This window comes from Phocoena sinus, chromosome X (assembly GCF_008692025.1).
Source record: "Phocoena sinus isolate mPhoSin1 chromosome X, mPhoSin1.pri, whole genome shotgun sequence".
In the NCBI taxonomy this organism is placed as follows: domain Eukaryota; kingdom Metazoa; phylum Chordata; class Mammalia; order Artiodactyla; family Phocoenidae; genus Phocoena; species Phocoena sinus.
The window spans coordinates 95,354,504-95,369,251 of record NC_045784.1 but is presented as its reverse complement, the minus strand read 5'-3'; the positions used below and the strand labels follow the sequence as shown (position 1 = coordinate 95,369,251).

Here is a 14,748-nt window from a genome sequence, read left to right as displayed (position 1 = left end):
GAACTAGGCATTGGGAACCGAGTACCCCAATTCAGTGTGAGCATTACTTTAGTACAGAGAAATGCTATTTCTACTGTATTTCCAATGACCCTTTCCATCACTTTTTCCAACAGATGTGCATTTTGGCTTGCACTGTTTTGGGGATGTTTGTAAAAGTGAGAAGAACCTTGTCTGTGCACACACACACATGCAAATGAAACTTAATAGCGTTTGATTGCTCTGGCTTGGCCTTTCATCCTTTTCGGTAATTACTAAATCATTTTGAAGGGAGGGGGAGCAGGGAGAACTTCAATGGAAAGAAAATTCCTGAGATGTGATGAGGAATTGCTAAAATGAACTGCCAAAGCAGCATCCACTGTAGTGCAACTGTTAATATTGAGAGCTCTCAGGATTTGGGGTTTCTGGTTTGAAGAATAAAGCTTGTAGGTCAGAAGAAAGAACCTACCTGTAAAAATAAAAATATATATTTTTGGTGAATTAAGTAAGTCTGTATACTTCAGATTTACTGCATACTTGAGATATTACTATTCATATGTTGATATGTGGCCTAGGATTTTCATCTGTATGCTGCATGGTGGTCCAGAGAAGAAGGTGCTGGTAGGTGGTTTTGAGAGCTTTAAGAAATGGAATGTTTATTAAGAAACAAAGGAGTTGATTGCTGGAATGATACAGGCAGCTGGCTAGTAGTATTTTTAAGCTCTAGAGTAGATTTATATCTTTTTTTAACATCTTTGTTGGAGTATAATTGCTTTACATTGTTGTGTTAGTTTCTGCTATATGTATACATATATCCCCATATCCCCTCCCTCTTGCGTCTCCCTCCCACCCTCCCTATCCCATCCCTCTAGGTGGTCACAAAACACCAAGCTGCTGTTTCCCACTAGCTATCTATTTTACGTTTGGTAGTGTATATATGTCAATGCTACCTGTTAGTTTACTGGATCTGAGTTGTGGTCTTTTCCTAAAGATATACCATCAGTGCTTGTGGTACTTGAGAGACATGTACATATCAAGAATTATTAATGTTTAAATATAAAATTAGGTGGAATGCCCTTATGCCAAAAGCTTATCTGATGTGAAAGTTGTGACAGCTCTGTAGAAACTTCCCACTGCTACACAAATGAAAGGCAATTTCTACAGTAACAAAAAGAGCCTGCAACTTTTGATCATCGTAATCAACCTTCATAAATCCATGACTGTGGCACGCATCTGCCCTAATCTCATCCCTCACCCTCAAAAAGAAAAGCCTTCTTTACAATGCCAAATGACTTGATAGAACCACAGAAGACTAAATGAAGAAATAATGGTCTACAGTGTGAATGCCATTTTCAGCAACGTGCAGAGTATTTTGCCCTTTGACTTTATCTATGAGCAGGTTCCAGAGCAACCTAACATCCCAGGAGCTGCACTTCAACACATGCACATGCTAAGACATCACCCTTGGTGGCAGTGTGCCTTTTATTTTGGCCTATGGTAGCCAACCATTTGCAAGTACAGTTAAGCTGGGCTTGGTCGTTGTGTCTTTTGCCACAATGTTCAACATACCCCACAATACTCATTGCGACAGATTGCCTTCCAACCTAGAAACCCTCTTGACAGTTCTCTGGTCTTATACAACCTTTAAAACTGACCCTTGGATGACAAGACAAAAAAGAGGCTTTGGATTTTTGTGGGGAGTGCTTGAGGTACTTAGATGGTGTGGTAAAGAGGCAAATGGAAAAGCTTTCAAAGCACGGACTAGTATGGATAAGCATTTAAAATGTAGGGCTAAATCACCATACTGTCAAACTTTTTAGATAATCAAATTGAGGTGGCGTTCCCCGATTTTTTTTTTAAAATGTAGTTTCTGGATTAAAACATCATCATTTCTCCCTCAACAAAATCCAGAAGTGCAACAGTATATGAAAACTAGCTCTGAACAAACTGTAAATCATTTTTCAAAGGTTGAGTTACATTTCGGTTGAATTTCAGATCACAGCACATTCTCACCTTGTGATCACTGTATTCCTAAATTCAACACATCAGACTCATAGTAAGGTTACATTTTAAATTGTGCAACATCACTGACTGGCTTTTATAAATATGCACTTGTGACCAATTACTGGAAGGACTGATTTCCCCAAATTTTATCTAAGAAATAAAATGAATTTGCCAAAACCCTACAGAAAAGAGAGATAAAAGGTAAAAGTGGGAGAGGGTAGTATGGAAGAACGCTAGATTCTATACCTGATGTCATATTTTAGCCTCAAAAATTTAGAATAAACATATAAAGTGAGATTATAAAATGAGACTGATATTTTCATAAACATGGCAGAATTAATGTGCCCAAATTAATGTGGTTCTTCAAAGCAGTCACCTTAAGCTGCACCCATACTCGAATGCTGACATTACTCAAACCATTGTGGACTTCTGCTTTTGGGAGGATGTTCAAAATCCACAATACAACCTCTTAATACCCTCAATGGTAGAAAATCATAATCTTGTAAGATTAAATTCTTAGAAACAGTCGAAACTAATTTTAGATCCATATCTGGTAAAAATTTGGGCAATCAAGCTGAGTTCTACTTTTTCTGGTAAAAAATATTTTTCAAGCGCTATCACACAATAGGCACCTTGATAGGCACAATTATAAAATACCGAAGACAGTTTCTTGTGGGGTTTGTGAAGTGACCTGAAACTGCTCTTTGGAATCTAGTTTTTTCCTTATCAACTTTGAGGAATAATTTGTGAACAACTACCTGCATCCATTTAAAGTATACAATTCAGTGAGTCTTCACTGTTGTATACACCGCTAGGACCACCACCAAAATCAAGATACAAAAATTTCCATCACCCCCAAATGAGGCCTTGTTCCTCTTTCAATTCTGGAATCTATTATAGTTTCAAACATGCTTGGAACAGTGGCAGCCTTATTGGAATAAGTTTACAGCCTCCCAAGGAGGAAACATTAAAGAACACCATATTTAGATATAGAATCTCCACTGATTTGGGAACAACCATAATGACTTAACCCTTGAAATATTTGTGTTTTAACAGTAAAACACATTCCAACTTCCAATGGCTTATGTTGTAAGTAAACGCAGTATTGGCTTCCCAAACCTTATTTGATCCATAAGAAATCACACTTTATAATACAGAGGCTCTGACAACTAGACTGTTAGCAGGAAGAAAGGGCAGTAAGGAAAAGCCCTGGCCTTCCCAGGAAATTGAGGGGAGGGTTTTGGATTCAGGAGGAGCTCCGGTAACAGAAGTAGGAGGCGGCTCTAATGGGAGGAGGGCAACAGCTAGCTGAATTTTCAGGTCATTTGAAAATCACATGTTCACACTAGGTAGTTCCTGTATAAGATCCAGTCATATTATTTGAAGTACAGATTCATCCATTTTTGGTCACATCTCACAGGACTTCCTTTTACAACATATATTAAGCAATCAGTTTAAATAACCAAAGCAATGTAGCCTGTAGTCCAATAAGCAGAGTGATAACTGTGTTTAGTATACTTGGGCAGGAGAAGCACTCAGAATTCTTGAGTGTCTAGTAGGATTCATTGGAACCAATGGCACTAAAATGAATGTTGTGGGAGCTCATGAGGAAACCTCTAAACCCAAAGGGTCAACACATTAGTCTGTAGTTTTCTTAATGTTAAAGGCAATCCAATTTGATAAATAAACTTAAAATTTTTTAACTGGTCAAATTACTCTTCTAACATAGTACAAGTCAACCCATATGTTCTCTTATTTCAACTATAAAGACAAAGACCTTCTCAAGGACATTTCAGTTCAGATAGGGATAAACATCCTTCTCAAGTGAAAGCATTTTAATTTGTCTGTTTCTTATAACATAGGAATGCATACCAGTGGCAGGATTCAAGAAAGTATCACTATTTAAACTCTTCACAGGATTCAAGAGTTCTCAAAAACAGGTTGAAATTGAGGATGAAGAATTTCTACCTATTCAGAACAATGAATGTAGTTTGGAGCCAACATTTCCTAGACAATTAAGAATACTTTTAGAAAACAGGCAGTGTTTAATTCACTTTCTTAGCCTAGTTGGAGGCCCCAATCACACATCACCATACAGAAAATGTATGCATTGAACTTAAGGTTAAAATTGTTATCTCCCGAGCTTAATCACGAAAAGGGGAAATTCCAAATGTGTTTGTGTAAATGGCATTTGGCTTTGCAGACTACTATTTTAAAAGCTAAAGCCTCCTTAAGTAACTATTACTTTCATTTAAATATTTTCTGTAGGAAGTGCAAAGTTACTGTCATCATTAAATGTGTTAAAAAGAATCTTGTACAATAAAATGATTGTGTCTTTAGCTTCAGTATAAACAAAAATAAAGCATTTACTTTTTTCCTCCAAAATGTATGGCTGCTCAGATTTAAGGTGATTGTTCCTCCCTTTTCCAACATAATCATTTATAGCCATCTATTATGAATAAACATTTGTGAACAACAGTGGATTTTACACTATCATTTAACCAGCAGACACACTTAAGGGAGACCTCCACAGTCCAATATATTTTGAAAAGTTCGTGACTGAGAATAAACATTATTACTATCATTCTTTTATATTTCCCATTAAACAAAGCTGTATTAAATACTTAGAAAACTGAACAAGCATTCATAAAGACCTTTGAGATGATGACATGAAGGGACCAATACAGCTATAAAGCTATGGTGTACAACACTGACAAACCTTACTGGCCTTATCCTGAAAACTTCCGAGTAACCAAAGAATGATACATGCCGTACAGAGCAGATTCAATCTGTGGGTCAGTGAGAAGACACATAAATTGAGGTTAAGCTGGTCATTATTCAGCCAGTATAATCTGAGTACATTTGGGTAATATTTTCTTAAGTTATCAGTTTTTTCTGTAGTCATGGACTTTTCAGCAATTAACTTTCCCCTAATTAATTCAGATTCCTGAAGTTTTGTCTTTTATTTTAATTAACTTTTAGGCCACCAGAACACTGGTTAGCATACCAGAACAGCTTCACTTTCAGCCAAGTAACTCAGTTGCAAGTCCTGGCCTTTTTTTTTTTTTTTTAAAGTAATGTTTATTTTTCTTACATCTTTATTGCAGTGTAATTGCTTTACAATGGTGTGGTAGTTTCTGCTTTATAACAAAGTGAATCAGTTATACATATACATATGTTCCCATATCTCTTCCCTCTTGCGTCTCCCTCCCTCCCACCCTCCCTATCCTACGCCTCTAGGTGGTCACAAACCATCGAGCTGATCTCCCTGTGCTATGCGGCTGCTGCCCACTAGCTATCTGTTTTACGTTTGGTAGTGTATATATGTCCATGCCACTCTCGCACTTTGTCCCAGCTTACCCTTCCCCCTCCCCATATCCTCAAGTCCATTCTCTAGTAGGTCTGTGTCTTTATTCCCGTCTTGCCCCTAGGTTCTTCATGACATTTTTTTTCTTATATTCCATATATATGTGTTAGCATACGGTATTTGTCTTTCTCTTTCTGACTTACTTCACTCCGTATGACAGACACTAGGTCCATCCACCTCACTACAAATAACTCAATTTGTTTCTTTTTATGGCTGAGTAATATTCCATTGTTTATATGTGCCACATCTTCTTTATCCATTCATCCGATGATGGACACTTAGGTTGCTTGCATGTCCTGGCTATTGTAAATAGAGCTGCAATGAACATTTTGGTACATGACTCTTTGAATTATGGTTTTCTCAGGGTATATGCCCAGTAGTGGGATTGCTGGGTCGTATGGTAGTTCTATTTTTAGTTTTTTTTAGGAACCTCCATACTGTTCTCCATAGTGGCTGTATCAATTTACATTCCCACCAACAGTGCAAGAGTGTTCCCTTTTCTCCACACCCTCTCCAGCACTTATTGTTTCTAGATTTTTCGATGATGGCCATTCTGACCAGTGTGAGATGATATCTCATTGTAGTTTTGATTTGCATTTCTCTAATGATGATGTTGAGCATTCTTTCATGTGTTTGTTGGCAATCTGTATATCTTCTTTGGAGAAATGTCTATTTAGGTCTTCTGCCCATTTTTGGATTGTGTTTTTTTTTTTTTTTTTTTTTTTTTGTGGTACACGGGCCTCTCACTGTTGTGGCCTCTCCCGTTGTGGAGCACAGGCTCTGGACGTGCAGGCTCAGCGGCCATGGCTCACAGGCCCAGCCACTCCACGGCATGTGGGATCTTCCCGGACCGGGGCACGAACCCACGTCCCCTGCATCGGCAGGCGGACTCTCAACCACTGTGCCACCAGGGAAGCCCTGGGTTGTGTTTTTGATATTGAGCTGCATGAGCTGCTTATAAATTTTGGAGATTAATCCTTTGTCAGTTGCTTCATTTGCAAATATTTTCTCCCATTCTGAGGGTTGTCCTTTGGTCTTATTGCTTTCTTTGCTGTGGAAAAGCTTTGAAATTTCATTAGGTCCCGTTTATTTTTGCTTTTATTTCCATTTCTCTAGGAGGTGGGTCAACAAGGATCTTGCTGTGATTTATGTCAGAGTGTTCTGCCTATGTTTTCCTCTAAGGGTTTGATAGTGTCTGGCCTTACATTTAGCTCTTTAATCCATTTTGAGTTTATTTTTGTGTATGGTGTTAGGGAGTGTTCTAATTTCATACTTTTACATGTACCTGTCCAGTTTTCCCAGCACCACTTATTGAAGAGGCTGTCCTTTCTCCACTGTATATTCTTGCCTCCTTTATCAAAGATAAGGTGACCATATGTGCGTGGGTTTATCTCTGGGCTTTCTATCCTGTTCCATTGATCTATCTTTCTGTTTTTGTGCCAGTACCATACTGTCTTGATTACTGTAGCTTTGTAGTATAGTCTGAAGTCAGGGAGCCTGATTCTTCCAGCTCCATTTTTCATTCTCAAGATTTCTTTGGCTATTCGGGGTCTTTTGTGTTTCCATACAAATTGTGAAATTTTTTTGTTCTAGTTCTGTGAAAAATATAGCCTTTTTTTAAAATAAATTTACTTTTGGCCACATTGGGTTTTCATTGCTGCACGTGGGCTTTCTCTAGTTGTGGTGAGCAGGCGTACTCTTTGTCGCGGTGCATGGGCTTCTCATTGTGGTGGCTTCTCTTGTTGCAGAGCACAGGCTCTAGGTGCACAGGCTTCAGTAGTTGTGGCACATGGGCTCAGGAGTTGTGGCTTGTGGGCTCTAGAGTGCAGGCTCACTAGTTGTAGCACACGGGCTTAGTTGCTCCGCGGCACGTGGGATCTTCCCGGACCAGGGCTCAAACCCATGTCCCCTGCATTGGTAGGCGGATTCTTAACCACTGCACCACCAGGGAAGCCCTGGCCTAATTATTTTAAGTGTGATTGGGTGTATAACATTTATACATTGGTTAGATAAAACAATCTGAAAAGCAGTAATATATCTGGAAAAGATGTGCAACCAGTATAAGCAAATTCCAACAACTCAATAATAAAAACACAATTTGAACGCATTTCAAAAAGGAATATATACAACTAGCAAATAAGCACGTGAAGAGGTGTTAAACATAATCATAGGGAAATGCAAATTAAAACCACAATGAGATACCACTTACTACCAAACCCACCAGAATGGCTACAATCAAAAAGACTAATACCACCAAATGCTGACGAGGATGAACAATTAGAATTCTCATACACTGCTGGTGGGAGTATAAAATGGTACAATCACTTTGGAAAAATCTCCTTCATTTCCATACTAAACATATACCTAACCTATGACCCAGTAATTCCAAGAGGAATGAAAACAAATGCTCATAAGACTTGTACAAAAATGTTCATAGCAGCTTCATGCGTATCTAAAAACTAGAAATGGCTCAGGTATCCATCAACAGGAGAATGGCATTTTTGTACAATGAAATGCTGCTCAGCAATAAAAAGAACTATTGACACATACAACATGGATGAATCCCAAATACCTTATGTTAAAGAATCCTTACACAAAGGAGCACATACTCTGATTCATTTATATACAGTTTAAAAAACAAACTATGGTAGGAGAAAAATCAGAAGAAAAAGCGGTTGCCTAGGGGATGGGGATTGGGGAAGCAGGGATTGACTGGGAAAAGCATGAGAGAATTTTCTGGAGTGATGAAAATGTTATCTTGATAAAGGCTTGGGTTTCACAGATGTGTGATTTGTCAAAATTCATTGCATCAAACACTTAAGATTTGTGCATTTCATCACATGTAAACTTTACCTCAAAAAGAAAAGAACCTTTAAAAGAGAATCTTTAACAAATACCAAACTCTAGTTAACAATATCCATGCTGAGATGTTTAGGGGTGAGGTGTATTTAAGTCTGCAATTTTCTTTGTAATCATCAAAAAATAGGATTTATAGATGGTTATGTGAAAAGGTTACGTGTAGTAAAATGTTAATTATATGATCTAGGTAGTGGATATACAGATGTACATTGCACACTCATTTCAACTTTCATGTTTAAAATTTTTCATAGTAAAATGTTGGAAAAAAATAAGCAGTGAGTAAAAGAACAGAACTAGGTTAACAAAAGCCAAATCTATACCGTGCTTCAAAACAAGTAGGAGGAAGAAAACTTGAGTAACTGAAGCTCTTTTAGCAGAGCTAAAAGAATGAAAGAAAATTAAAACAAAGTTCAACTGCTGATGCAAGCAAAGCAACTGAATATAAAGTAGTTTGTTTTTCTGTGGGACTATATATGTGGTAGAACTTTTATTTCTTTTATTGTGGTAAGAACATTTACCATGAGATTACCCTCTTAAGAGATTTTTAAGCGTAAAATACAGTATTGTTACCTACAGGCACAAGGTTGTAGAACAGATCTCTGGAACTTACCTTGCATGACTGAAATTTATCAAGATAAAAATTGTTACTCTGATCTGGTTAATACACCAGCAAGGAAATAAAAGGTTTTTTAAGTCAAGAACCTTAATACCCTAGTATTAGGGTAGAATTTTTTTTTCTATAATTCTGCAAATGATTTGAAAAAGCTGTACTATATAGTTTAGAAAAAGCCATAAGATCTCCAAGAAAAGGTTTGTTAGTTGATTAGGTGAAGGGACTGATCACCTATATAACACCAATACATCAATAACTATTATTAATATTTGGCTAAAATAGATCTTAACATTTTATTCATTGGCCTGAATTCATAAGAATTGATTCAGTTTAATCTCAGTATTGTAGAATTACTCTCCACCCCTCCTCTCATAAAAGGTTTAGCCAGTGGCAGGAGCCACCTACCAGACAAAAAAAAAAAAAAGCTCTTCAACCCTAAAGGATTCCTGGTTTCCAAGCTCCCCTCTAGCAGCCATAAGGAGAAAAGTGAACTCAGAAGTGGTGGTGGTGATTATTAGAAAACAATGAAGCAGTAAACCTGAAGTGGTTCACTCACCTCAATTAGTTTCAACTATAAATAAATGTCATGGTTTAATATAATTTAGTTTTACATGTAGCTAGTGAATATTCTTGAGAATTACAGGACTTTAAGAATCAGTTGCCTATACCATAGGCTTCCCCCAACCCCCAGATATTTTAACAGGGGTACCTATGAACCTTATGTGACAGTGTCTCTAAGATCTTGTTTCTTTTCAGGATTCAAGGCAAAATGTTTAAAAACCTGAACTTTTACTAACTTTATAAACATTACCTCTCCAGATGGCCAGTTACCAAGGTAGCTTTTCTTCAACTATTACGAAAGATTTCAAACACAAAAGTAGAGGGAATAGCACAATGAACTCAATCTTCAACAGTTATTATTCAACAGTTACAAACATGCAGCTTATCTTCATCTATAAACCCCACCCCCCAGATTATTTTGAGATGATACCCAGATTTATCATTCTAAAGCAGTTTTAGTCACTCAGTAGGTAGTTACCTAAACTCAGGTCCATCCTTTCCTGAAGCTCCATCTTTCCACATACAGGCACCCCACACATCCCTGAAACTGCCTTTGATGACTGAGGCAGGAGAGAAGACAAGTGTTCTAAATCAAGTTGCTCCAACTGAAATTTAACATTCTAGCTAAGATGGGGGAAACAAGAGGTTGCCTTTTGCTGCATTAGTTCTCCTAAATTCTTTTTATTATAAATGGAAATATAAATGGCCTCAAAGAGATTTCATGTAAAATGGACAAAATTTGACCCAGATTTAGAAAAATCTAGATTAAGTTCATGCCCTACCCTTCTCCAATGGACTATTTCATTATTCATGAAGATTTATGTCTGAATTAAGTTCTGAATGTATGGTGTTCGCATAAAAAAATCATGATTTGTTTATACTTTTACTTCCAAAGCTAATTAAAAGGTTATGCCTTGATTATAGGCGCTAAGGAAATGAAAGATGTTTTAAATTCACAAGTCTTGAATTTCAACAGTGAAACAGATTCAATATTTTCATCTGCTCTTAATCAAGGCAGAAAACCACAATTAGTTTTGAGAATAAATATACACAGCATAAAAATGAATTCTAATTGTTTTTCCTCACTATGGAAATGATCCAGCTTTCTACCTTTGGTGTAAACCAGATTTATCTCAGGAAGGTGGTGAAAGTAAAGGGTTCAGAACAAACCACAGTGCCTTTATATCCTCCTTCCCCCAACAATTCTCAATGGTTGAAAGTTGGGTATAACAACAGAAAAAAAGACAAGGATGTCTTTTGTAATATCAAAAGCAACTACAGAGGTTATATGTAAAAAGTCTACCACTATGCTTATACTATAGGTTGATTAAACATGTTAAGTCTTAGGTTTTTTGTTTTTTGTTTTTAACCCAGAAGCTGCCTTCAAAAACCACTGCAGGGCTTCCCTGGCGGCACAGTGGTTGAAAGTCCGCCTGCCGATGCAGGGAACACGGGTTCGTGCCCCGGTCTGGGAAGATCCCACATGCCGCGGAGCGGCTGGGCCCCATGAGCCATGGCCGCTGAGCCTGCGCGTCCGGAGCCTGTGCTCCGCAGCGGGAGAGACCACAACAGTGAGAGGCCCGCGTACCGCCAAAAAAAAATAAAATAAAAAAAAAACCGCTGCAGACTTCTGCTGCAGTACAGGTTACCTTCACCCTCCCAACTCACAAAACAATAGGAGGGTCAGGGCTCACTCCTTGATTATTTCTTAGAGAAGTCTGACTGTAAAGCATAAACAAGTGGACTATACTTGTATGATTTAAACAGACCATTCATACCATTGATTTCAACACTGGTAACAACAATTAGGTTGATCCTGGGTTTTTAAGTTAATAATAAGCATCTCATTAAACTGCATTAAATTAGTAATGGAAATCAAGGCAAGGCAGCAACCTACAAGTTTAAAAAATAAACAAATCAACTGGAAGCCTAAGGCAAATGTACTTATCTCAAAACCACACAATTTCCAGATCCACATTCTCAAGATAGACTACAACCTTCTAAAACACTGCTTAGAAGCTAATTAGTGAACCACTGACAGTTGAAGATACAGGACAATCACTTGCTGTGAGTTATGTACATTTCAGAAATGCTGGCATATTTGAAAAATGTTGGAGAGGGGCTGTTCCATGTTTCAAACTTGACTAAAATAAACCTTTAAACATAAAACAATCTGTAGGCTGCACAAATTGAGAACCCAGGAGGTTAGCAGAGAAAAAGCTGAAACATTAATACAGAGGTTGTTAGAAAGATCAGTGCACTATTGCCCATCTTTCTTTATTAAAGTTGTCAGATGCCAACTTGTAGAGCAAGGACTTGTAAAGATCCAGGATGCAAAACCAAAACACTACCAGTTCTATGTCATTACGAAGCAGAAGCCTTAACTAGTACACTGACTGATTTGAAGCTCATTGTTATCAATCATCTTGAGAACAGTATACTGAAGACAGGATATCTTCTTTGCAATGGATTCCACTCTAGGTCTTTAACCTGTTCAAGCACCTTGAGCCCTGAGTCTCAACTGGTTCTTTTTGCCTGGGGTATAGCTGAAAGGTGGGAAAGAACAGAATGATTCACAAGCATAAATAACTTTTAAAGGAGGCAATATAAGTAGGTTTTGTGGCAAGCAAAGAACACTTTTAAAATAGCTGTTTGTAGGTGAGACAGAGCAAAGCATTCATGATGAATTACCCCTCAGAGGAGAACTGAATGAATAGAGAAAATCTTGTAGTCTTTGAGTAGATGAAAGAGAGAGAAGGGAGAAGGCAGAAGGGCTTATAAAATGTGTCTCACAGAAAGCTGAAGACAAGGCAGGCCTGAAGAGATACAAGATAAATCTAAACAATAATTTAAAGATTCAACAACCATTAGAAATATAGGACAATGAGAAAGTAAGTCTAGATTAAAGTTCCCTAAGAGAATTAACCGATTTTTAAAAAAAAAACAGAAACACAACTTAAAGGGACATTCTCAAGGGGAAAGAACTGGATATGGTAGTATGCATTGCAATGTCTTGAGATTAAATAACATTTCAACTGACCCTGCCAATCCATGCTATAAATTCACATTTTCTGGCAACCAAAATACTAGGGGGAAAACATATGGGAACAATCAAATGTCTGGTACTCTTTGCTGCCATGAAAAAGCAAAAGAAAATCTCACTCATTTCAGCAATTTTAAATGCTAATTTTTATTTACTGCTAAATGTGCAAAGGACATCAATACTGTGCAGGAAAATGGTTACATAAATCCAACATTAAACAACAGCACATGGGATAAATCTAAAGCAGAGCATCATGTGCCTTCAGAACTGATTAATATCATAGAACACAACTCAGATCAGACAATTCTTAAGAAACCTGAAGAGCACTCTCACTTAATATTTAGCTAGTTACCCAGAAGCAAATGCTCTTGGTTTTGTTGTTTCATTTTCTAGGAAAAAGTAGTTTTTCCAATTTTGCATGGTTTAATATTATGTGTGACATTGGAACCAAGGCAATAGTTCGTAAGATTTACTCCCTTTATCAATTGGTACCATCAGCTAATACAAAGTTGACAAGCTGGCTGACCGGAAAACAGTTGAATACAATGAAATATGCTCAAATATGGGGCTAGTTGTACATTCATCTCTATGCCCTTATTCACAACCCAAAGAAATATTCCTTTATTTTAAAGTACTATTTTAAATCAAAAGATAAAATAATCTTAAAGACAGATATAACAGTAACCACTCTAACCACTCTAAATCACTTAAACACTAACATAAAACACTTCTTAAAAACCAAACAAGAAAAATGGCGGTGCAAGAACACGTCATACTGCTGAATCTTACATATTCTGAGGTACACAATGAGAAGGTGAGGGAGGTGAAGCAATATAGGCAAGTGGCCCAGGACTCATAGCACCATGAATTTGAGAATCAACATATGCTGCACTGACTGGATGCCAGTGGGCAACACAGGGATAATCTGGCACAACAGGAAGGCAGGAATCAAAACCTGGCAAAGGTCGCTGCCCACAGGGATCTGACATCACTGGATAATAGAATGCTCCATGAGGGACAGATGCAGGGTCAGCATTTGGAAAAGTACCTGAAACAAAGAAAGCATACAGTACACTTCATATACAAAGATTCATTAACATCAACATAAATGGATGTTCTTACAGGTAAAAATGAAATTTAGCATTAACTCCAAGAAAGATCATAGCAATTGCAGCAGGAGTACTTTAGATATGAACATTAGTGACTAAAACAGGCTACTAAAAGATAGTATGAAAATTTTCTAACTAAAAAAATTAAATATAGGAAGATGGCGTAAGAGTAGGACGCAGAGATCACCTTCCTCCCCACAAATACATCAGAAATACATCTACACCAGTGGGAGGGAGATGTGAAGGAACAAAGGTTTCCACACACTAGGAAGCCCCTTCGCGGGTGGAGACTGCGGGTGGCGGAGAGGGAAGTTTCGGAGCCGCGGAGGAGAGCGCAGCAACAGGAGTGCGGAGGGTAAAGCGGAGAGATTTCCGCACAGAGGATCGGTGCCGACCAGCACTCACAAGCCCGAGAGGCTTGTCTGCTCACCCGCCGGGGTGGGCGGGGCTGGGAGCTGAGGCTTGGGCTTCGGTCGGAGCACTGGGAGAGGACTGGGGTTGGCGAGGTGAACAGAGCCTGCAGGGGGTTAGTGCGCCACGGCTGGCCGGGAGGGAGTCCGGGGAAAAGTCTGGACCTGCGGAAGAGGCAAGAGACATTTTCTTCCCTGTTTGTTTCCTGGTGCGTGAGGAGAGGGGATTAAGAGCGCTGCTTAAAGGAGCTCCAGAGACGGGCGCGAGCCGATACTATCAGCGCGGACCGCAGAGACGGGCAAGAGACGCCAAGACCGCTGCTGTAGCCACCAAGCCTGTGTGCGAGCACAGGTCACGATACACACCTGCCTTCCCGGGAGCCTGTGCAGCCCGCCACTGCCAGGGTCCCATGATCCAGGGACAACTTCTCCGGGAGAACGCACGGTGCGCCTCAGGCTGGTGCAACGTCATGCCGGCCTCTGCCGACGAAGGCTCACCCTGCACTCCATGCCCCTCTCACCCCCACGGCCGGAGCAAGCCAGAGACCCCAAATCAGCGCCTCCTTTAACCCCGTCCTGTCTGAGCAAAGAACAGACGCCCTCCAGCGACCTACACGCAGAGGTGGGGCCAAATCCAAAGCTAAGCCCCGGGAGCTGTGCGAACAAAGAAGAGAAAGGGAAATCTTGCCCAGCAGCCTCAGGAGCAGCTGATTAAATCTCCACAATCAACCTGATGTACCCTGCATCTGCGGAACACCTGAATAGACAACGAATCATCCCATATTGAGGAGATGGACGTTGAGAGC

At 39.0% G+C, this 14,748-nt stretch overlaps 1 protein-coding gene across 1 annotated transcript in view; it reads right to left on the bottom strand.

The window, feature by feature from the left end:
* Positions 1-11,652: 11,652 nt before the first annotated feature.
* ALG13 (ALG13 UDP-N-acetylglucosaminyltransferase subunit) overlaps positions 11,653-14,748 on the bottom strand; it is a 75,685-nt gene continuing 72,589 nt past the window's right edge. Inside the window, 1 exon segment of the mRNA XM_032618959.1 lies at positions 11,653-13,471. Within this exon segment, the coding sequence (XP_032474850.1) occupies positions 13,209-13,471 (263 nt within the window). The 3' untranslated portion in view covers positions 11,653-13,208.